At 34.4% G+C, this 24,668-nt stretch overlaps 1 protein-coding gene across 1 annotated transcript in view; it reads left to right on the forward strand.

Annotated features, from left to right (window-relative positions):
* The window catches only part of LOC149422527 (protein-L-histidine N-pros-methyltransferase), a 268,633-nt gene that overhangs the window by 103,511 nt on the left and 140,454 nt on the right, over nucleotides 1–24,668 (forward strand). The window contains exon 3 of the mRNA XM_089633847.1: nucleotides 4,328–4,518. Within this exon, the coding sequence (XP_089489973.1) occupies nucleotides 4,328–4,518 (191 nt within the window). The remainder of the gene's footprint in view (nucleotides 1–4,327; nucleotides 4,519–24,668) is intronic.

The raw sequence follows: 24,668 nt of genomic DNA on the forward strand, positions 1-24,668 counted from the left end.
AACTTTTTTACGTTGAGATTTTTTCCTGCCATTGACTTGCGGCTGCCGGATACGGCCGATGAATGAACTGGTGACTTTGAAATACAACACACTAGATTCACTCTTACATTGCAAACTAACTTGTTTATATTGCACACATTCTATTGAAATTGGGATTTATTCAGGAATGGTACCTACCACATCTTAATTCCAATGTCAGCTCTACACTCTCAGTGAAACGTCTCGTTACGACATTCAGCCAGGCTTTTTCAGTGTCAAGAGAAGCCAAGTTAGTGCGAACTCTTCACTCTTATATCGCACTTCACTCTCGGTTACTTGGATTATTATCGGTTGTATCGTTTATTCGAGGTTGGCCCTGTGCAGGTACAATTGGAGCTGTTCGGGCGCCGACTTACCAAGGCGCCACGGAGCCAAGGCGCTCATAATACCATACACCTATCATAGCGCCCTTGGGGTATTCACTACCATCAGGTGCCGTTTGGCTCAGGTCCGGCCCTGCATTTAATAAACAAACAAAGCTCCCTTTCTGTACTATTTCAAACCAAATCCCGATGATCTGTTTCGCCGCATGGTTGGGAGACGTTGTGAAGATGTTGGTGACGTTGGAAGTAGCTGAAGAAAGGGTTTTTCGTTGAGAGGCCCTGGTAATTGTAAGGACGACGAATAAATTATAAATGTAGAGTAATACCATGATATCAATATTTTTTTTTGTTAATTATGAGATTCTTCATAAAAATGGCACAGCACGAGAATAATGCCATGCTAGTCTCGTTCCCATAATCGTTAATCACTACTCTAGTGGTCATTTGCGTTATCTCAAAAACCAATCTGTTGTATTCTATATCACTATCTGGTTAGAATGTAGTGATTAAATAGTCTTCTATTCACGGAATCTTCATTCCTAATAAATCCATTAATTCCCATTGACCGGACCTTTTAAACTAACCGAACTGTGACTACATATGATTTCAAACAGGGCCAGCTCCGAGGCTTTTCCTTTCAGCCATCCTAATATGGTAGCAAGCTGTAACCCGGAGGGTTCAATTTACGCAATGTATAAAAAAATTACACTTTTTGTTCAAGTGATATGACACTGAGGCCTAGTTTTAAATTGGTTAGTAAATTACTTTAGAAAATGCGTTCTGAATACGATACAATACACAATACAGTTTTATGAAAGCGTATTTAAATGCGAGTCCGTTTAATGGGCAATCTATTAATTATGTAGGTACACAATGATTTTTAACTTTCAAAGTCATTCAAAACAGGAAGCTTGCAAACACTACCTTCAAAACAAACTAAATACGCACTTTTTTCTCACCTGTTTAATTATCCGCTTTCATCTCACCGTAACTGCTTTCCATTCTCTCGCACAGTACTTCCTCATTTGAATATAATGTTTGTCTTTATTTATATCAAACATTTACACTGTGCGGAAAACACATTACATAATTGTATTCCCTCTTGCCAAGCAACATGCCCACCTATTTATGTAAATACCATACTGATGTACCTACCTGCCTATAATATGTACTATGTTTTTGTTGTTGTTTGTTTCTTATACGTGGCTTATGATGATACTTTGTCCTTGTGATAATTTAAGGTTTACTGCGCTACCAAAGATATTAGAAGAACGAGATATGCTATGTTGGCCGCCGGACCGTAGGCGGAGTACTACCTAATTAGGATACTTTGAATACTATCGGGACGTGTACGCACGGAAATCTGTTCTATGTATTAGTGCGGATACCTTAGCGTAAGCGAAGGTGTGCAGTAGTATTGGTGAACAAAACCGGCGACACTGGGCAAAACAATTCCACACAGTATGAACTGCTCATAGCACATCTCGTTCTTCTAATATCTTTGTGCGCTACCCAGCTAAAATGCTTGTAATTAGAGGATGGCGATAACAGTACTTCTTGATGCTAGTTAATAGTGAGATTTGTTTTTTCTTACTCACTGAGGGTTTGTTTACACTTACTGTTCCAAAACCCTCTTCCTACTCACTGATGTTTTTTTACACTTACTGTTCCAAAACAATTTTCTTACTCACTGAGGGTTTCTTACACTGAACATTCCAAATCAATTTACCTACTCACTTAGGGTTTCTTACACTTACTGAAAAGACTGTTCTCACTGAGGGTTTTTTACACTTACTGTTCCAAAGCACTTTTCTTATTCACTGAGGGTTTCTTACATTTACCGTTTCAAGGCACTTTTCCTACTCACTAAGGGTTTCTTACACTTACTGTTCCAAAGCATTTTTCCTCAGACGTTCGGGCTCCCTTGTTCTATTTTAAAATTGGACATCAGAAAAACCTTATTTATTAGATGAATTTTAAATGTGGAAACTGACGAGTGAAGTTGGACCGTCTGGTGCTTCGCCATTTTCAAGAATGTGATGGAGGACAATGTCTTTGCATGATAATTTATAAGACTTGTAATTATTTCAACACTCCCCTCCCTGTCCAAGTCCTTCCCTGTCTGTAATATTGTGGCATTCGCTTAATGATGAGATTCAATCGTGCTTAACTAATAGATATAAAGATTCTTAATAGATATTCAGAAAAATCTAAAACGTTTTAACTTTCAACATGACATGTGTTGAAAAAAATATTACGATATTCAAGCGAAGTATCCATTTCATGCTATCACATTCAATCACTTAGCATAATTAGAAATTCGAATGATGATGCTTTAATAAAAAAGATTGTGTTCATGTTGTTACTTTCCTTTCGCTACCATTTATCTATTTTTAATTCGCCTGTCAATGCTTCTGACTCCTGAATAAAATGTGAACTTGAAGTTTATTACAAGATATTATAATTAGTAGTCAACTGGTACATTTTATTTGCCTTTACCTACTCTAAATGCACTCGTTTTTGACGATGTTCGATTTTTTTTTTTTTTTTTTTTTCATGAAATTTGTAAAATCCGACGTGTCGGCAATATTTATTGAGCTTGTTTCTCCGACTGTGCTTTAGACAAGCAATTACAGAGGTTAGATTTTAAACTAGTACAGAGAACCTAAAACCACGGAAAATTTTACCAGCAGGGGTGAGCTTTTTTCGAAACACTCTAGGTAGCCTTCATTAACACGTTATTTTAAGTGGGATAGTGTGGCAAATCACACATTAGGTACATTTCTATTAATGTGCTTTTTTGAGAAGGTTTTAAAGAAATATTTTTATATATTTACTGTTAAATTATCATTTCAAAACCTCATAACAAATTATAAAAGTAGCTTGTTGAATACAAATTCCAAACAGAAAAAAATTGTGCATGTTTCATGACGCCGGAGCTCGCTGTTATAGATTTTTAGTTTTGAGTTTTTTTACGTCTAACATACTTCGATCAGAATATTATTTACTATTTCGGTTATCGTTTAAGACATAATGTTTAAATCGTGCATGAATAATAGTTTTTCGTGAGAATGACCCAAATGCATGCGGTTTCTCATAATTAACTCATTAAAATTTTCATTTTGCAAATGGGTTTTTATCGTTTTTATTGAATTCGTTAAATTATTGTCAGAATTAGATTCAGAACTTTTTTTTTCAAATTCAAATACATTCATTAATTTTGACTTCCATTCTGTTAATAAAATGGCAACAGGATATCTAATCAAAGTTAGTTGACGCTCTGAATACCTGAAAATTGGGCTTCTTATTAAAATGTTATTTCACGGTTTTCAAAGTGTGAATAAGACGATCGTGAAGTGAAAATTCAAAATAATTTACGAATTTTCATCAAGACAAATATTTAGATTGATGTCTTCGCTTATTTATATATCCCATTAGTATTTTGATAAGCTTTTGCATGTGTTATTTCAATCCTGAAATTTATTATCACTTGTAAATGACCCACACAATAGCTACATTTTTAAAAAAACAACAGCTTTACCCCACTTCCAATTCATTAAATAATTTGACAACCTGTGTGGTAGAAAGGTAATCTCCTTAGCCCTATTACATTAGTTTAAAAAAACTGCGTTTTTTGTTCCTCTTTAAATATATCACCTCGGGGGGGATTAGTAGAAATAAAATCCTTGAAAATGCTTTAGTGATCTTTGGCTTTGGTGATATCTAAAAAGCCACCAGGTATGTACTATCTTCTGTTTCCCATTCTTATTTCACTTTCATGCTTCCTTCAGATTCAACACATTCCACAAAACAGGGATTTTATAATACTACTTCCGGAGAGTTGGCACAAAATAGGTATCATCCAACGAACTGACATTAGTCGACAGAAAAATGCCACCAGCATCATATCACCATTTGAAATGCCTTAGATTTCAATACATAAAATGAATTAATTATTGTTACAGTGGTATCGCTGCGACTTGACTATAATGAGCGACCGGGTCAGCAGCCGGTTTCACCAGCTCTCCGCCGACGAAGAGACGCGAGAGTTCATCAACAACTCCATAGAGAAGGCCTCCTGGCTGTGGACTCAGATCTGGCACTGCCTCGCTAAAAGCGTGCTCAGTTTCTTCATGACCAGAACGGACATCAATGGGTAAGTCAATTACTTCAATTATCTCTTTTATTTCTGCTCCCGGTTGTTTTTGCTTCTTTACCCATGTAAGACTCCTTTATGTAAGCCTAAATATAGCCCTGTACTTCTTCATTACCAGAACAGATGTCAACGAATAATTCAATGACTCTATCCATACTGCATCTGCACTACAATGCTTGGAGAGCTTTACCTGCCTCATGAAACACCTCCACTACAGAACACAAAACTTTGGAACCCGGATTGCCGAGAAAACGACTTAGTCGATCAATCCAATGTGTATTGTATGGTGGCCGGATAAATCATCACAATGATAATTCATCACATCTTTAAAATGTTATAAAAAGACATGGAAAATGATGAAACAAAAACTTTATTAACTGGGTTAAGTAGGTTAGGTTAGGTTTAAATTATTTTTTTCATGGTTTCTAATGATTTATATCACTTTTTAAAAGTGTGTTGAATTGTCACTGTGTTTAGTTATCATATAACCGTGTTGTATATTCTGTCTATAACTTTCCTTTAATTTCGAGTCTCGTTGATTTCGATTGTCATTGCTTCAATTCTTGTTGACATCGATTCTCATTAACTTTGATTGTCAATAACTTCGGTTCTCGTTGATTTCTATTAACCCTTTAATATACTCCTAAATATATATTCAGGTCTGGCACTGCCTTGTCAAATCCGTTCTCAGCTTTTTCATAACTACAACGGAAATCAATCGGTAAGTCAATCACTTAATTATGTGTCTCTCGTTTTCAGCGCTCCTATTTTACTTTGATTCACACCTCCTTATCTGACGTCAGCTATCTTTGCCAAAACGTCATCAGTTTTAAGACCCGAACAAGTGCCAAAGACTTAGTCAAATAATCGCTTCAATAATTTTCTGTCCTTTTTATTGTGCTATTAATTGGCTTTGATTTTCTCCTTAAGGCTTCTGGAGGTTTATTCAGATATTGCTCTTCCCGACCAAATCGTCATCTATCGTTTACTACGTCATCTTTGATTTTGTTTCTCGTTGACTCGGATTTACTCCTGAAAGTCTCGTGAATGTGAACCTTAACCTATAAGGCGTCGTCTACCAAGGATGTCCTAAGCTTATTTATGATCAAAACACGCCGGATTAAAGACGGAAATTGCCATCAACTATGTAAAGTTTAGTGTACGCTAAAAGTGCCAAGGCAACAACACAACACAGTTCAGCTCCCAAAACTATCCAGCAATTAGAAGACATGTGTATTTCGAATCTTGTTCGATTTTAACATATCTATTTACTAGTAATTACTATGTAGGTAAATGCATGTAGTTTTCCCATTACGTGTGTAGAAAAGGTTCTTTCATTTGCCATATTGCGACTGTGGCATTGACGACATCTCATTTAACTCCGTTCTCTGCACCATTCCACGATAATTTCCTTTTATTATTTTATCTACTTAATGTAGTACAAAATACAAAAGCGACCTTAATTACACTGGAATACATTCCCGTTGGTGCTTTCTGAAATCCGACTTCATCGATATGGATTACGCTAGATGGGCCTTCCATAACAAACCTGAATACAGAAAAAAAAACCTGTAAACTATGTTATTTTGATAATTTGTTAAAGGATTTTGATTTTTAGAATACCTATTATTCGAGCGAAGTATTTTAAAAATTAGTTAAAAACCGTTGTCCTGGTAACCAAAGACACAAATTTATCGTTATTTTTTTTTATTGCAGGTGTGACTTCTATCTACCTTACAACATTTAAATCCTTCCTTCTTTTATAATTAAAATGTTTTTTTTATAGGTGGTATTTCTAACTTGTGTTATGTTATAAAATGGATGATTCGGGTAGCCGTAGATACATAAAATATTAATCATTATAAATAGAAATTTTCATTATGATGTGATAAAGAAAACATTAAACTAGTAACGTGAAACATTTGAACGGTTTGTGGCAGAGTGGTCAAAAACGTTGGGTTTGAACCCAGGCGTCGTGGGTTCAATTTTCCGCAAGAAAAGTAATTCATCACCACAGTAAGCGGAGAATGTTCCTTGTGTTGTGATAGAGGTCTTAGCCAGCTGAGAAATTGAACACACTACGCCTGGGTGGGATCCAAACGCGATGTCAACTCAGCCACCGACCGGAGCCATCGGATATCATTATTAATGTTTTACGTTTTATTATGTTTTACAGCTAAAGACGGCATAAAACAATTTTTGCGAATCACAGAATAACTCTGTAACTTATGGTCACTATCGCTCCCGCATAGATCCAATCTTATTAATTCTGATTCAATGTTTGATGCTAATGTGTTTTGCAGTTTGTTCGTCGGACCACTGCTGCACTTAATGCAGTTCTGTTTTGTGAATATAATGCGTTTTTTAAATGCACAAATGACACAGCGCGTGCATTAATTATGAGCTCTGCTGACAAAATGTATGAAAGCCTTATGGCGTTGTAGTGGTTTTTTTTCGAAGGAATTTATTAAGGCATGATATTTAAATGAGTTTTTCGCTTAAATTTGCACGGATTAAAAGCCACCATAAAGAAGTGCCTCCATTGATTGATTTAAAATTAATTTTCTGATATTTGATGACTCGCTTTTCTCGAATGAATACACGTCGTGTACTTACTTGCCATGTTGTATTTTCTGCCCGAGTTTCTGTCAATTATTAAAAAACACGGAATAAATCATAACGGCATCTTTTCATACTTTTTTACAGTTAAATTTATCTTTAAAAACCCTATAGCTCATGATGTAAATCCCTTAAAACACAACATCGTAGAAACTGTACGTTTTGTCATTACAGCCACAGCTCATCGTTCAATAGTGTATGTATGTTTTATTTTTTTTAATTTTAAATACATAAACGGCTATACTGCCTTTTATAAATAAACATATAATAGAGTACAAAAGTAAGAAAAATAATATCATTACATAATAGTAGTTTTAAACTTAAAAATAACATACAATTATTTTGTGTATCACAACCAAAAATAACAAAAAAAAATAACAATGAGAAATATCATCATTTCATTTCAACATGTCCATATTGCGTATATAAAGTTACATTATGGAAAAATAATTTTTCAGTGCATGTTTATATTGCGCTAATTTTAAGTAATAAATGTCGCCGATGTTAGCATTATACCATACTAGAGTATGTGTAGTTTAGTATTTCAAACTCGTGGAAGCAAAGTGCTGCCATCCCATACAATTCTAGGGACATAATAAAAGTTTGATCGCTACCAAAAAAAAAATTCTTAAAAGCGCCATGTAATAGTCACCCAAACCATGGGACTGAATGTGAAAGTAGGTATTTGGAATATTTTTTTTCTTCTTTTTTCTTTAGCATTGTATAGATCCGCTGCACCATGGGAAGTGAGCAATACAGATATCAATACAATAATGGTACAAATTACAAGTGTACTGTACAAAAATGATTAGTCAAAAAAGGGATAAGATTCCCCAGAACGATAATCTCTTCCCAAAACCAATGTCATCAACATTTTTGCAAACTTTTAACATCGAACAACATGTTTTAAAATCACATGCCAACTCTTTTCCTACTTTTTAGTTCATATTTTTTCCTTTTGTATAAATTAGCATAAAGAACCCACCTCGCCTCGCCATTTCCCGTTAATGATCTCCTAGTTCCATTTGTCGCCGACTAGATTCGCTTTGTTCTTTCCTCCGCTCGACAAGAGAGAACCGTGAAGTATTGGGCCAGAAATGTCACCTCGCAAGCTTTTTTTGCTGTTAATTTGGGCCAAAGCAGAGTGGTCCTTCGCCGCTTTAATCTTAAATCTGCCACCTAATGAGTTGGCAATTTATGAAACACTTGATCAAGCGCGCTGGGAAGGGGTTTGCTTTGGTGGTGTGAGTCTCATGGTCCACCAAGGCATGGGCTAAAGTCGGTGGTTGGCGTGAAAATACCGGTTTTCGGCCAAAAGTTTTGCCATGACAGGACCTTGTAGGACTCTACACAATCAAGATGCACATTGGATTAAAGGTGAGGAAATATGCTAGCTAATTTAAACTACCGTTGAAATTTCTCTTTGTGAAATTCGTGGTGGAGTTCTATTGTAATGAGTATGAATTTAATAAAATAGTTCTAAATTTGTTTCACTTTTTATTGGTGTATCAAACCCGTTTCAACCAGTTATATTCGAACTTTAACTTGTATATGAACTACTAAAACTTTGATTATTACACATTTTAGGGTATCAGGGATTTGGATATCATCTTCGTTGTTGTTTTATTTATCTTGCAGTTTCTGGACATTTTTCAATTATGACGCAGAAAATTGTTTGTCTCAATATAAACTCGCAAACTGTGAGCTGTAGCGTCATTCGCACAGTTTTTTATATCTTAATTTTAAATCAATGGAACTGTTATACTTGCAACATTAATTCCATCGTGTATTATGTAGCGTTTTCTTTTTTTTTTATTTCACCTTGCGAAGGTTAGATAATAATTTTATTAAAATGTTGACACTGTTTAAAAACGACTACTTTACATGAGATTTTTTGAATTTCCGTGAAGTTACCTATTTAGTATTTAAAATCACTTTTCATAATTATTACTCGACAAGACCTCTATATGTGAAAGAAGCTTGGAACTGACCTTCATCCACCACGTGTTAAAAGTAGAAGGGCTGACAATGACAACAATGCTTATGTTAATTAATGAACTATGTTTTCAAATTTTCAATCAACCTTGAGTCAAACTGAATCTTTTGTCTGAATAATTTTATTTTTTTTTTATTTTTTATTTGGTGTTGATATCTTTCTCTTCTGTGAGCTTTATTTGCCTATTGGTTTCTATTGCACGTACCTGCATATTTAAATATGCGGACAGTGGTCTTGGAAACCACAGCAGCTGTTTGTGTCTGAAATTAAATTAAAATAAAGCGTTGGTATTTAATGTTTATTATTTCTCCTCTAGCAGTGAGCAACTAGAAATGCCGTCAAAAATAAGCGGAGAATGTGGAGAAGCAAATAACATACATGAAGCGGATATACCTTTAATTATGTATGGAAACAAAACTATTAAAATTAAGAAAATTGTATGAATATAATACATGTCTTCTTATTAACAAAATAAATAATAAACTCACACATACAAATACAGAACTCATTAAAACGTCCCAAGTGCACACACACTTTACACGGCAACACGATAAAATACATTTAAACACCCATACATACTCATTATGGCAAGCAATCCATTGGTTACGAGGGAAGCAACATATACAATTGCCTCCCAGATGAAATTAAAAATGAAAAAAGTATAGGTACATTTAAAAAAAAATTGTTCAGTTTTATGCTCAATCAACAAAACAATGAAAGTGAATAATATCAGTGTGTAATATATTTATGTGTAATGTATATGTTATTTCTAGTTAAATAAGTGAAAAATGTAATTTTCTTTTATCTAGAATAAAAAAAAAAATTAAAAAAATATATAATTAAAAGCTTTTCCTTAGAATGCAAATTACGTGTGTTGATAACCATGGTGGTAAGTTGTAGCAAATTTTTAAGGCTTTTATTTTATCGTTTTTATATGTTTACACTGTCCGACTATCCACTACTTCGTTAGAATTTCAAATTGACTAAGCAGTAAAAATGCATTTAAAAGTTTTATAGCTCCTGGTTATAATGACACTGCGAGCCGAAAACAATTGCGTTTACCTAGAAAATTCAGACAGAAAAAGCTTTGCAAGTTCGATAACTTTTGCTGCTTGATTCATACAAATATATGATTATTTTTGTGGTAGGTATCCTGCTCTACCATAGGAAAAAATTACATATTACAATGCAGTACAAAATTCCCAATTTTTTCTCTTATATATCTACGTATTTGTAAAATTACAAATGTTTCTCAATTTAGATTTGAATTTTACACAAAATATTGTTAAATTTATTAATAAAATTAACCCTCAATTACAAATCGAAATATTTCGATTATAATATTTGATGTCTTCGTAATGGATGTTTCGATTATGCACATCGATTCAATTTCCAAATCTTCGCATTGTCCCCGACTTGTGCGAATTAACGCACCGTGTTTGAAATTCCCTGAAAAATCCGCAGAAACAAAAATGAATTTCAATTACGATTCCAGCCATCCCAACAAAGGATCAACATAATACATCATCTTGTCTGAAAATGTCCCGTGTCTTTAGGTCTTAAACGTTTGATTTCGCCACGCTACCCGCTCCCGCCCGCAGTTTCTACATGTTCTATCCCTGTTCCCCCATTGTAAAGCTCGGGGTACATACACTGACTTGTCGTCGCATTTTTAAGAGCCAAGTGAGCGTAATTAATTCTGCCGAAGAGATTCTTACTTTTCGTTAACGTGTGTAGCCACTAACCTGGTAGCGGCTTATTTTTCCGTTTTTTTTGTTAACGGGTAACATTTGCCCAAGCGGCAAACGTAAATAAAGATGGCCAGCAACATAAATTCATTTTTTTATTCCATCAAGGTTAAGTTTGCATAATTTTGTTATTTGCAAACATATCGTGAAACATAAAAAACGTGGTTATGTGGGTACAATGTAGATTGGACATGTACTTCTGTTTTCCAAGCTTATTTAATTTTTTTAATCGTTTTAATGCAATACAAAAGATTTTTGGCTTGGTTTGCAGTGTAGATTCACCAGTTTCCCGCTTATACCACTAGTTTCCGGACACCATCTATACACGAAGTAAATATACTTTCTAAATAGAAACTTCATAATGCAGAAATTGTGTTACATTAAATACAAAATGTATTTTTTGATTTAGGAACTGCAGGATGTAGATATTTCGGTTATGCGTGCATATAAAGAAATAAGTTTTTAAAAATTTATTTGAATTAGGAACTTCAAGATGCAGAATATCACCACTTGTGTTGTTCGTCGGTATCTCGATCTGGTGTCGCCAGATCTGGCCGCAATTTGGGGGTTAAGGGCTCGAGCTCGGGCGATATTCGGCCGTGTACGCGGCGGTGTAGGCAGCCGCCGGACGGACATTTGTATAAGGGCCGATGCTAATGCGATCGCGGCCGATTACAGGGCGAAAAATGGCCCTTCGCTGTGATTCCGCGCCCAGACTTAGACCAGCCGAATCGGGCACGCCACTGTCTCAAAGGTTGACCAAATTTCTTTCGTAAGTACTGATAATTTTAAATTAATGGTGCTCAATTTTAACTTCCCCACTTATACTGATCTTACAATTTCAGCCTAACTAGAGGCAGTGGACTTTTTTTATTTACTAAAAAATTACAATACTGAAGGTATTTTTATGTTGCCGAATAAATATTCTGTAACTATTTCAAATGAGCCATTTTCGATTTGCCGCCAAAACGACATATTCGTTTTTAGTCATGAATTCGGCGGGGTTGACGTCACGCCGGGCGACGTTGGTGACTGCTGTCTTACCAGACATTAGCGTTTTCTATGTCGTAAAGATGTTGTAGCCAGTTGGAACCGTTTCTTAATGTGGAGTTTTAGATAGTTTTTTAAATCAATACTTGATAAATTACTGAAATTACACATTTCAGAACAATAATCATAATCAGAAAAATAAATTTTAAGTCTTCCACACATTTTTTACGGTATTCATAGTTTGTGTAATTACCCCATTGTATTACACAAATTTGAATTTTTATTTATATTTTTGTTTTATTTTATTATAACCTTAAATCTCCGAAAGTGCTTCGTCGATTGCTTTGAAATTTTGACACAACGTTGCATTCTAATACATGTGTGTTTTTAAATATTATATAGATGTCACTTGCAGATAAAACGTGCTTTTTAAAAAACAGCGCCATCTCTTGGACAAATATGCTTTTTGAAAAACAGCGCCATCTGTTAGACTTAAAAGCAACACGCGCTAATGTTTCTCTATCTGCACATACAGACTAAGCCACTGCGTGGCGGGTTACAGCTAGTTTAAAATGCAATTTTCTGGAATTTGAACCAGCCGAAAGCCAAATTTTATATTACTGTTTTTAAAAATAAATACTTAAATAATACAAATAACTAATCGCGAACTACGTCAAAACCTTGTTTATGTCTTGACATGACATTATCGTTTTTGTGCCCTCTTTTTGTCGTAGGTGTAATTTATTATCTTAAATTGTATCATTTCTCCCTGTATTAACTTAGTGTAATATGTATTGTATTGTAATTAGACATAGTGCGTTAATGAATAAATAAAGTTTAAAACATTTGTAAAATCTATCGAACCGTGAGTTTTGGGACTTATCTGTCAATTTCTATAATAGAGCAATTATCTACAACTTGTGACTTGTTGTTTTCATCGTTCATAATGGAACTTAGCATATCAATTTAACTCTCATAAATTAAGACAAGACATTGGTCATATATTTCCCACTTTAAACAGCGTTTTTAGTTTTTTTGAATTAACCATTAAATTTGATATTTTAACACTCCGGTTCAAGACTTAATTTATTTTTGTTGCTGATGTTTTCTCTCATCATCTAATTTTATTTCTACAACCCCTTGACACACATCGGATGAGGTGTGTTCTGGATATGCCTGCCCGCCAGCTGCGTGACGTTTGACCAGATTGAGAGAGGCTGGTTTGAGACCCTTTGACCTCTCCGATTGGTCTCTCGACCCATCGCCTAGCCCCGCAGTGGGAGGGATATATTTATTCGTTCGTCACTCCTGGACACACTGAACCCTAGATCCCTACCCACCCCTTAAAATGACCTTTCACACAGCATCCCCAAAGATGACATAGGCCCTGAGGTAAATTATTTATTTCAGGGCCTCGTGTGTGAAGTTAATGTAAAAAAAAAATATAATATTCTTGGCAACCCTTACGCACTATCCTGTTCCATAAACATCGGGCCAAACAAAGGCCCCGCTCTTGGCGTCCGGGCCGATGCTAATTTCCGCTATCGGGCCCCGAATCTCGGCCGTTAGTTACCCGGGGGGCGGCCCTGTCGCCAGCCAACCCTGGACGACCCCGGCCCGGACTTGACCGGCCCTGATAATGAGCCGAAATAATGATTCTTCGCAACTATTTTACAATGGTTAGCCAGGCTGGGACCAATTATGATGATTTATGCGCGGATTGTGTGACCTTTTTATTGTTTTAGTGATAATCTAAGATGATCGCTTTCAATTGGGATATTTTAATACCACTTTTTAGGAACACCTTGGTTAGGAAATGTTTCATAGAAACAGAAATTTTCGCACCTACCTACTGAAATTAAATGAAGGTCAACTTCTTTAAAAAAATATATTTTATTTGATGTGCTTATCTCACTACCCGGAACCAGTTAGATTATGGCATCCCTAGTTGAGATATCTTTTAAGCCTGAAGGTAGTGGAGAAGGAAGGGATGGTCTGGGAACTACCTGGCTATTTAGATTTGATCTATAAATACGGATGGAGCCATTTGAAGGAACTTTTAGATGTTAAATGGTGGTCTTTCACCAAGGGCCATGCTAAAAGTAATTATCTAGTATCTACCTCTCTGGGAATAAACTAAAGATATTTTACGGTAGACATTGGTAAACGCTAGACCAGCTGTATTGATTCGTACCACCATTTAGAAACACTAGATCACTGGATCAAAAACATATCCAGCAAGCAATTACAAATACAACATTTGGACAAAAATCGTGTACTATGATTCTTAACTCTAAAACAAAATCCTGCTCTCATTTAACAATCACAACATTATTACATTTAAAACTTAAGTAAATAGCTGGATAGAAAACATACAGAGATCGGAAATAGAAAACATACTGAGATCGGAAATAGAAAACATACGGAGGTCGGAAATAGAAAATATACTGAGATCGGAAAAAGAAAACATACAGAGATCGGAAACAGAAAACATACGGAGATCGAAAATAGACAACATACTGAGATTGGAAATAGAAATCATACGGAGATCGGAAATAGAAAACATACTGAGATCGGAAACAGCAAACATACTGAGATCGGAAATAGAAAACATACGGAGATCTGAAATAGAAAACATACTGAGACCAATTACAGACTGAAACAGACACCCCTCAGCCGCACCAAAAAACACCATATTTATAATTTTTTTAGCAACTTCATATTATTCATATAATTAAATTTTAATCCTTAGCACGGTTCCAGTTCCAGTGAGGATATCATTATCTCCACTGGTAACAAAAAATGGAAGATAATAAAACTGTTTTGTCATTATTTTTTATTGTTCGTCTTCAGACTTGAAATTTTGATAGTTTTTTGCAATAATGTAAAGAAAATTACAACTATACATGCTGGCAACAAACGTATAATCTGTTTTACAGAAATTCTCCTTCGTAGAAGGTTCGTGTGACTGAAGCACTCAACTTCACTTCTCACAAATTCAGCTCTGAAAAAAACTAACAATAGGGTTCAACAACTTTCAGTAAATCGTTTAAGATGGTTTAGTATGGTTTATGAATACAAGTCGTAATACCTGCAATGTATAATATATCATTTTATAGTTTTTAAAAACTCTGATGCCTATCTTGATAAATTTGGAAACACTTAGCCCCAAAGCCCCAAAATACTTGATAACCTATTTGATTCTATGCAAAGGAGAGCGGTCCGTCTGATTGGCAATCCGTTGTTAACATACCGATTGTCATCTCTAATGCACAGACGCAATATAGGAATGCTGCGTCTGTTCGACGGGTATTTTAATTGATTCCCGGTGCATCGTTGCACGTGTGTGAAACTTCACGAACACGAGCTGAACACCCGCTCACAGTTAAAGTTGGCTTCATCGGGGTTTCGTTCGCTTCAACAAAAGGTTCGTTCCTTAAACTTGTTTAGTTGTGTAAGTCGACTCGTATATGCTTCCTTCTTCATGTAATCTGGGCCTCAAGACTGGTATTAATAAATCTTTTACTACAGCCCCTACCCTAACCCGCCTCACAACGATGCTGAACCTTACTTGGCTTGACATGGTTCCCCTATCTTTGTACACTGTACAGACAAAAGCGCTCCTGCGAAATGTCATATAAGTTTTTTTTAAATCACTGATTATTTATTTTCTAGCTGCGAAAATCGGACGTTACGATCTTTTTTGGAAATAAAGAAGTTTGCTCATAATTCTTATAATTTCTTTTGGTATCCTCTCCTATCGGAGATTGGCTATCATAATGGCAGTCTTCTTCCTGCAGACTGCAATGTAGGAACTCCGCCCGTACCAGTCATGGGTACGAACCTCATCTTCCGACGATTGTCCCCGAATTATCAGTTTTGTTATCATGTATTTTTTACTCTTGGTGAGTATTCTCACAATGAGTTTAAAAATGATATCCACTGTTGTTAATCAATAATATAACTGAATATGACAGTAAATCCACCAATCAAACGAAAAAAAATATCAATTTTAATTTTAAGTGCAGGCTTACAAAACAAATATTCATCATTATCTTGAGACCATTTAACAGTCTGTGCATAACCGTGACTTCATTTTCAACAGTCTGGCAAGCATTTCTGAAAATTTTAAATATCATAATTCTCAATATTCAATGTAAATTTTTATCAATAAAATAATTATACCCACTTTATTATTTACTTCCCAACACCACCATTGTCATCCACGAAGCTTTTGACAATTTTCAATTCAAATCGATTCAGATTATGAATCATTTCATCAGATCTATTTACGATTAATGAAAGCATTATCCCAATATTTAGTTTTCCCTCACTTACTTGGCTTACATAGTATGAAATGTGACTAACAGGGCTTACCCATATAGGGGCGTCGTCTTTAGTAAGTAATTAAAATCACGTTGAGCATTTATCGACGAATGGGTCATAAATTATTATCGGGCGAGACTGCCTCGCCCTATCGACTGGGGAAATAATATCAATTAAATTAGAAGCTCATACTAAAGATCGACCCGCGCGAGGCACAGAGGGTAAGTAAATATTAAGTAATTTGTAGGTTGGATGGAGAAAGCTTATTTGCTTTGTCTTAATAATCCTGAATATTTTTGAAGATTCATTATTTATTTAATCCATTTACGGCCGTATGGGTACTCACAAAATTACTTTACGTTCCACTTACTGTGTTACCACCAAGTGAGATGTAATAATGAAAAATACTTAAATATTGTCTATAGTCTATAGTTTACGACAAGATACAGAATAACTGATTTGAGTGAATCATAGAATTACGTCAAATGTTACACGTGCAGTTCATTCACAATTTATATGTAATTTTGAGAAATGCATAATAATTTGCACTTCGTTCCAGAGTAAAATAAACACTCAGTAATGCCTAGGTAATGGAACTCCATTTTTAATCGAAACTTTTAAAAAAAACTGATATATAATTTTTCTTCTTCTCTTGTGGAATGCACAGCTTTTTATTCTATGTAGCTGCACACTCTTGTTACATACGTTTATATTTATGATAGTTAGTGCTTACGAAATAATAATTATTTTTTAATATTTTTCTTTTATGTAATTTTTTTTGAGTCTTTGAAATGAATGCCTATTTTTTGGTTTGTAAATGTATGAATAAATCAATCTTTTCCAATTCCAACTCTTTTCTTATCACTTAAGCCTTCTTCCTAATTTGCCAGCGAAAATTAATTACCTGTACAAAATCAATTGACCCATAGATTAAAGCTTCTATTTTATTTACCTTTCACATCCTTTTCATATTTTCGTCATTCGACCAGCGGCGGATTGTAAAGAGTATGATGTAGCAGGTTAACTGGAGCTGGAGAAGTTGGTGTGTTGGTTGTGTGATGAAAGGCAGAAGAAAGATTGTTGGGCGTGGTCGGGTTCCTATCGATTAATTACTTAATGGGCCGATATTATCGCGCATCCTGCTCCCGTGTGTGTACGGCCTAATGGCGGGATCAGTGGCGTGCCCTGACTTTTCTTTGACTTCTTCGATTTGGGCGATTTTCTCGGACTGATTTTATTTGTCTGTAACGTTTGTATTTATATAGCTTGTTTATTTGAAAGAATTTGTTTGAAGCTTTCGGAGGGATTTTATTACTTTAATAACGAAGTTGTGTCATATCGGAAAAAAATACTGCTTTCCGTTTCGTAGGTCACCTCATATATTAATTTCGAGAAGTGAGGATCGGGCAACGCTGTTCCTTTAGTAAAATATTCTTGAGTATTTGTCTTATTTAGATTTAATGCGCAGTGTTTTCTTTTTAACACGCTATTTTATAAATTTTAATGCTGCAAATTTTTTTATGTTTATCAATTTCTGTATCGATATTTTCCCACTTAAATAATGAAGTATCCGGAAGCTTACCATTTTCAAACTTTATTACCTTTTTCAAATTGAACTGAATCCATTAATAATTATTATTTCTATTTAGTTGTGTCAGCATTTTTACTAATAATTACTAAGCGTTTTAACTACCCCAATAATTCGGCATGACCGTCCTTCAATACGACCCCTCTAAGGATAGGTAAGTTTAACGTTGATCCTTAAATTGAAAGCACTTTCATATCTCTCAAATCAATTAGGGATGAAAATATACTTAACCTACGCTAAACGGTTCCTTATCAAAATGATTCGTCAAAATGAAAAATCTTTTAAGTAGGTTTATACCTATTTAAAAAAAAGTCTGATATCTAGAAAACGTAGTTTATATATAAAATGATTAATTATATATAATAATATTCTTTCATAATTTTATAACGCAATTATTACTCTATTTCGTTGTAAAGATTTCAATTTCCGGAAATCTTAGAACGGAATAATGTATACGTGCGAACCGAGCCACGAATTACGGGAAAGTTCGTTCCTTTCGCATAAGTTGAGATTCCTCTCGGTAGTTCGGATCGCCTGTGTATACGTAGTATTAGGGTGCATATAAACATATGAGTCGAACTGCTGAGCTAAACTACGACTTATGGAAAAGGAACGAGGCAACCTCAAATTCGCGAAACGCTACTTGCGGTTGCTTCGTTCCTTTCCCGTAATTCATGGCTCTGCTTGCGAATTTTTTCTCGTGTCTATACGCAGCATTGTAAGTATTAGGTTTAATGTAAAATAATACAATGAACGGACAATATTTTTAATTTTGTAACTTCTTCGGAATTGCGTTTCCAGAATCCAAAACTAAGTAACCTAGTTAGAGTAATCCACGGCTTCCGAAGTAATTGTAATTTAAGGAATGTAGATAAAAATCAAATCCCTATTTTGAAAACGAATAATGAGTAAACGACCCGATGGCATTATATATATATATATGTATATATTTATTTTTTAATCAAAAAAATATATACATTTTTAACATATTTAACTAATGTTCAATATATGCCTAAAATAAAATATGTTTTTTGATGTTTATTACTACCTTCCTAATTGAGAATAAATTACGCGTTTAGGGAATCATAATCGAAATATACATTGAAAATTGGTCGTTTCTCTTAGGAATCAAAACATTCGAATTCTTTAATTATTTTTCTGTTAGCGCAGAACCGAGAAAAAAAAATGGATATTCTTTTTTTTTTCAAATCATTTCCTACTTTTAAAATGACAATTAAAATAATTTTCCGAATATTATACTGTAGGTAGGTACTTTATCACTTGTCTGAATTATTCAAACGACTAGTTCCAATTTCGAAAATGAGACTTAAATTCAAAGATAATTCGATTTCATTGAACCAGAACTACGCAGGTCGCACATACAAACGAAATTAGTATTTTAGGCTAATTTAAATACTCTCATGATATACATCTTTTTGGAATATTTAAATTATTTAGTTAGTTGAAACCTTGCGAAAGATTGTAGATTTGCCCTTGCCACCGCTAACTCCGAGTAAGTGAGACGTTGTACCACCAAACGTCATTCGATTATTAAAATGACCCATTTGGTTCCCACCACTAATTTAAATCCAATATAATTCAAACTCTTCTGATTAAAGTTATTGATCTCTCTACAAAACGTAAGTCATTAAATAATGAAAGCGTCTTGAAGGTATACGACCCAGACGTAATGTTTATATTATTTGAGAGCCGGGGTCATATGTCACACCTCTCCCGTGAATTGGTCGCGGGCTCGACTGCGCATTGTTTCCCCGCCGTTCTGCGCGTGTGTTGGTTTGTCGCTTGTTTTTAATTTTAATTTGATTTCGATTCGGTCCGCCGCTACCGTTTCGCAAACATTCAAACAGGTTGGCGATTTTTTTTTTGCTCGCCTTTCCCAACAAACCTACTGACCATTGTTTTGAAATGCCTCCGAATTACTTTTTTAGCGCGCCGATACGTGGTTTTGTGTTGGGTTTTTTAAGTGATACAGTCGGCTTCTTGCAGCGGTTGTCTTAAACTTTTAACGCTGTCATTGTTAGGAGCAATGTTTGAAAACTTTGCGTTTTGTCAACAAAATGCACCACGCGTTTGACGTGCCTACTTGTTGTCAAACGCGTGGTCCACTCACTACGCAATATTCACCGTTGTGTTTTTTTGTTGAATTGTATAATGTTTTTTTGAAAATTTCTAAAAATTTCAGTTAACTTTTTATCTATCTTATCAGATTATTTTTATGTGATTTCGTGAGTGTCAACTGACCAGGGTCAGTAGATTGATAGCATCCCCGTTCTTAGGGAATCTGATGAGGATGGAAGAAGTGGGAAGTTGAGGGAAAAATAATAAGGTTATTAAGTACCTACTCAGATCTGGTCACTAAACACGACTAAAGCCATTTCAAGAAATTTTTTGATTCAGAATGGATATCTCTTACCAAGGCGATACTGACTGTTGAAAATTTGCTCATTCGCCATCATTTATTTTATAATTTTGCTTTAGTTGAAAAGCACATAAAAACATAGTTAAAAGTACCTTTTTCTTATTTATTAGGAACATTTAGCAGGGTGATAACAAAATATATATACATATTTATAGAAGCAAAATATGTCTGATGCTGAAGTTAGGTGAAAATATTTATTTTAATTTCAATTATGTATATTACATTTTTAATGAAATAATCTATTTGCATACAGAAGATTGTAAGTGAGATTATCAATCATACACAATCTGAAAAAAACAGATCACAGAATAAATAATAATTAAAGGTACACATTTTTTCCAAAACCATTCACCCAAAACTAAACATAACACAATTTCATTAGTATTTGTATTATGTTTTTAGTTTTACTAAATAGATTATCATCTACTTTTGTTTTAACTGCGACATTAAATAATACACTTCATGTAGAATCCATGTATTTTTATATAGTATGTGTAGTGTCTATGTAATATTATGGTGTACTTTAACTTTTACTAACCTGATATGTATACAATACTGCCGCCATAGGTGAAACCACCGTAAATCTAAGGACGATGGTGTGTTATGACTTGTGATGGCATAATAATACATAAACAGTGTTTTTTTACTATGTAAACGAGAGTGAAAAATATCGGGAGAAACGTGGGTATGTACTAATCATTGATTAGGTCGATTCATTAATCGTGAATTCTATTAATTTCTTTCAACACCAAGCTTATTAACTTATAATAATCTGAAAGAATGCAGCATCTAATTTGCAAGTAAGTATTTAAAATGTATTTTTTTTAAAACTAAATAAATCCATTTAAAAATACACCGTTTTGATACACATTATATTTATTTTGTTGGTGACATTGATTATTAATCTTGTATCCCAACAATTTCCTTCAACAGATAAATCTCCCTTCAAACCGTATGATAATATCTCGCGACAATTATGTGCGTGATAAGCGCCGCTCCTAGCAGCTTGCTGGTTCTAAGCGAGTAAGTTGCCCTGCCGCTGCACTATTTCTATCGATAGCTATCTCAGGTGGTGCGGAATATTATCTGCACCGACGCGCGACGCCTCTACGCCCTGCGTCATGCGCGATACCATCTCCGCGATTATATTGCTGCCTCACAGTGTAGGTACCACACGACACAATGTGTACACTAAGAATAGGTACAAATTCTGACTCGATATACTGCGTTAAATGTTTTGTATGACAAATGCAAAGGTTGATCTTTTGTATTGAAGGTATTCAAAGAATTAATTATTGCTTATAAATAAAAGGCGTACCGATGATTGCTGCATTATAATGTGTCCATGTTCCACGTGAACTACATTGGTAAACGTACCTAAACGTTTCAGAAATGGAGGTTCTAATGGAGCTATCAGCGGCAGCCGCATGTAAAAATAATTGTTGAAGGTGTTCTTGTTTAAAAATGTTTATATTATAATTTCCCTGAATAAGTTATGATTATATAACTAAACCAATAGGAATTTTATGTTTTTAACATCCTAAGAATTGTGACTGATACCAACTTGAAAACTAATGTCACCATATTAAAAAAGAATTAGTTAGAATATTGAAATAATTTTTTTTAGCTCACCTTACCGGACCTTTTTGGAGATACCCCACGGAAATTTCAAATATCTTAACAATAAAGCCAAATTTCTCTAAACTTCTCCATACTTTTTTACTCTTTTATTAATATTGCGTATATCTACATTTAACAAGCGTTCTCTTCACAGACGAAATTAGTAAGATATTGATGAAAAAATGTTTTTGTCGGAAGCAGAAAAAACGCTAGAACCGTGATATCTTATGTCATTAAATTTGCAAAATTTTTTCAGAGAATTCATAGAATTTTTAGGTCAACGCAAATATTTTTTATCTCTTTGTGATAGATTTTAAATCACGGTAATTTTAAACGCAAATTATCTTAATTTAAATTAGGTGTACATTTGTATTTCAAATTGCGTAAAGAAACCACAGAAAGTGTATTGCAATCAATTGTGCTTTCAAATTACATCGCCATCTTGAACGAACTAATGTAATATTATAATAAATTAATTGCATAAGTTTGCATGCCGTTTTTACTACTTTTTATAAACACCCCGATTTTCGTTGCGTTCGCATTCCTGCATTGATGTTGAACCTAGTTTGCAGCTTGAACCAGTGACGCTTGGAGATTACTTGGACTAGACCACATGGAAAGCACTTCTTTAATTTTTAGCTTACTGCGGTTTGAGTGAGCGTAGCGAAATCCTGCCTCAACTCGACCGTTTTGCATTTCGTCTGTCTTTAAATTTGTTTTGTACATTCCGTTTCTGTTTCAAGATGGTGACCGTATTTAATACTGCATTTTTATACCACCAGAGTTCGCACTCATTCATTGTACGGGCTGTAAAATCTATATTATGGTAGGTGCCTACCTGCCTCAAGAAAATTAAAAAAAGATTTTACGTTTCTTTAGACAAATTGTATAATTCCTTATTTGAAATAAATTAAACATGTTACAGATAATACACTGTTCTTAATTTATAATGTAGATATTTAAGTATCTACTTACAAATCTTATGATTTCACAGGAATATTTGGTTTTGACTTATTATATAAGCGAAAATTAAAAACACTCTTTTTTGGACGCGTGATCTACTGTTCACAAACTTAATGGTAAGTATACTGAGATAAATTTGTTTTAGATTCAATGAATTCTGGATTAACGTATTTTTGATAATCTCAATAACTATGTATGATCGGGATCGAACGTACAAAGCAGAATCAATGTGCTTGCATGTAATTGGGAATAAACACAATGCACTTTTCCTTGACAGCTGACAGAAATGCACGCGATAAATATTCGACCTCAAAATCCGAAGTCGAACACCCGTATGGAACCCTATTGTCCCTTTTTTCGGTCGTCTAGAAAAGTATAACCGATAAATCAATCGCCTTTGACAAATTTATGGGATCGTATTATTTTACACCAATCAACATATTTTACACCATGGCGGATGGCGGACTAACTCCCGGTATCAATTCAATACTTGTAAATTAATTCAATCAGCGCTTTGTTCCGAGTCAACACCACCTCCATTATTGTAATGTTACATCGTCCCTCGTGGTGTAGAAGTGTTGGTACATAAACATGTATTATGTACGAAAAGAAAATGTATAAAAATCTCCGTCGTTTACTCCATAAAGTCAATTGTTTTCTCTTTTTATTGGACGTTGCGCTTGAAGTTATATATTAATTATATTTATAGATTGCGTCTGTAGCATACTAGTCTAAGAATTTGGGTTTAGTTGGATGGTTTCTGGTTTGATTTTAAATTGTATTTTGTTTTCATATAATCAAGCTCTCTGGGTGCTGTGATGTTTGTGATTGTTTGTCGAAATTAAGCCAAACTTAAATATACCTACTGTTTTCTCTCGTTATTACTGCGTTATTTTTTTTCTATTACCGTTCTTATGTATCTAATGTTACCTTAATTAGTATTTTTGTTTAAGAATATCATAAAAAATATGATTAATGATTACTGATTGATTTTGCCTGTCATGACTCAACCTTGCATGGTTTCTTTTGGAAATAAATGCTCTATTTAAATTCGTTTACCAAAACAAATTGGAACCAACATTTTATCAACATCGTCGCAATTCGTATCGCAATCCATATTAATATGAATATCAAAAACTAAAGCTTGAAATGAACATTCGAACTAAGTTTGAGAAAGGGAGAACATTTCGGAGGAATCTCAAATACATGTCCGGAAATCAGAGGTACAACGGAACTGTTGAATCTACATTAAATCTTTAGTTGAGTTAATTATATAACTTCTTTGGTTTGATCTTTCGTTTTCGAGTAGGTGTAATCTAATTTTGGATTTTTTAAACACAAATTTGAAAAAAGAACTGTTTTTTACAGGGACCGCTTTTGTGGTGTTGTAACCATTGACATTCAAATTGAACTAGCCCATCAGGGAAAGGGGAACAAACAAATTTGCACGGAGCGGGAGGGGGTGTGACAGTCTCTCGTTCTGTAATTTATCAATAAATGAATCTGACAGTATACAGGCAACTCTCATTGTAATACTACAGTGAAAATAAAATCTGCAAATTAGTAGTATTTTTTACAATGGCGCGCAAATTGCTGGCTGCGTAAAACCTAACTACAAATCGGATGAACAATCCGACTTGTTTCCAAAATTGAATATTTTGCTACGCTATTTAGTTACACACTTTTACAAATGCGTTATAATTTACCCACCTCACTCATTTTTAGTGTCGCTGCGCAACCCGATTTTAACTAAGTTTGGTTTTTTAACCGTTTTCACAACATTCAGATCCTGCGCAGAAAAGTCCCACAATGGAGAGCGCTGCAAACATTTGCCTTACTTTAGCGAACTTTACTTTTCTG

This window comes from Hesperophylax consimilis, chromosome 7 (assembly GCF_061612785.1).
Source record: "Hesperophylax consimilis isolate HC1 chromosome 7, BYU_Hcon_1.0, whole genome shotgun sequence".
NCBI classification, from domain to species: Eukaryota; Metazoa; Arthropoda; class Insecta; order Trichoptera; family Limnephilidae; genus Hesperophylax; species Hesperophylax consimilis.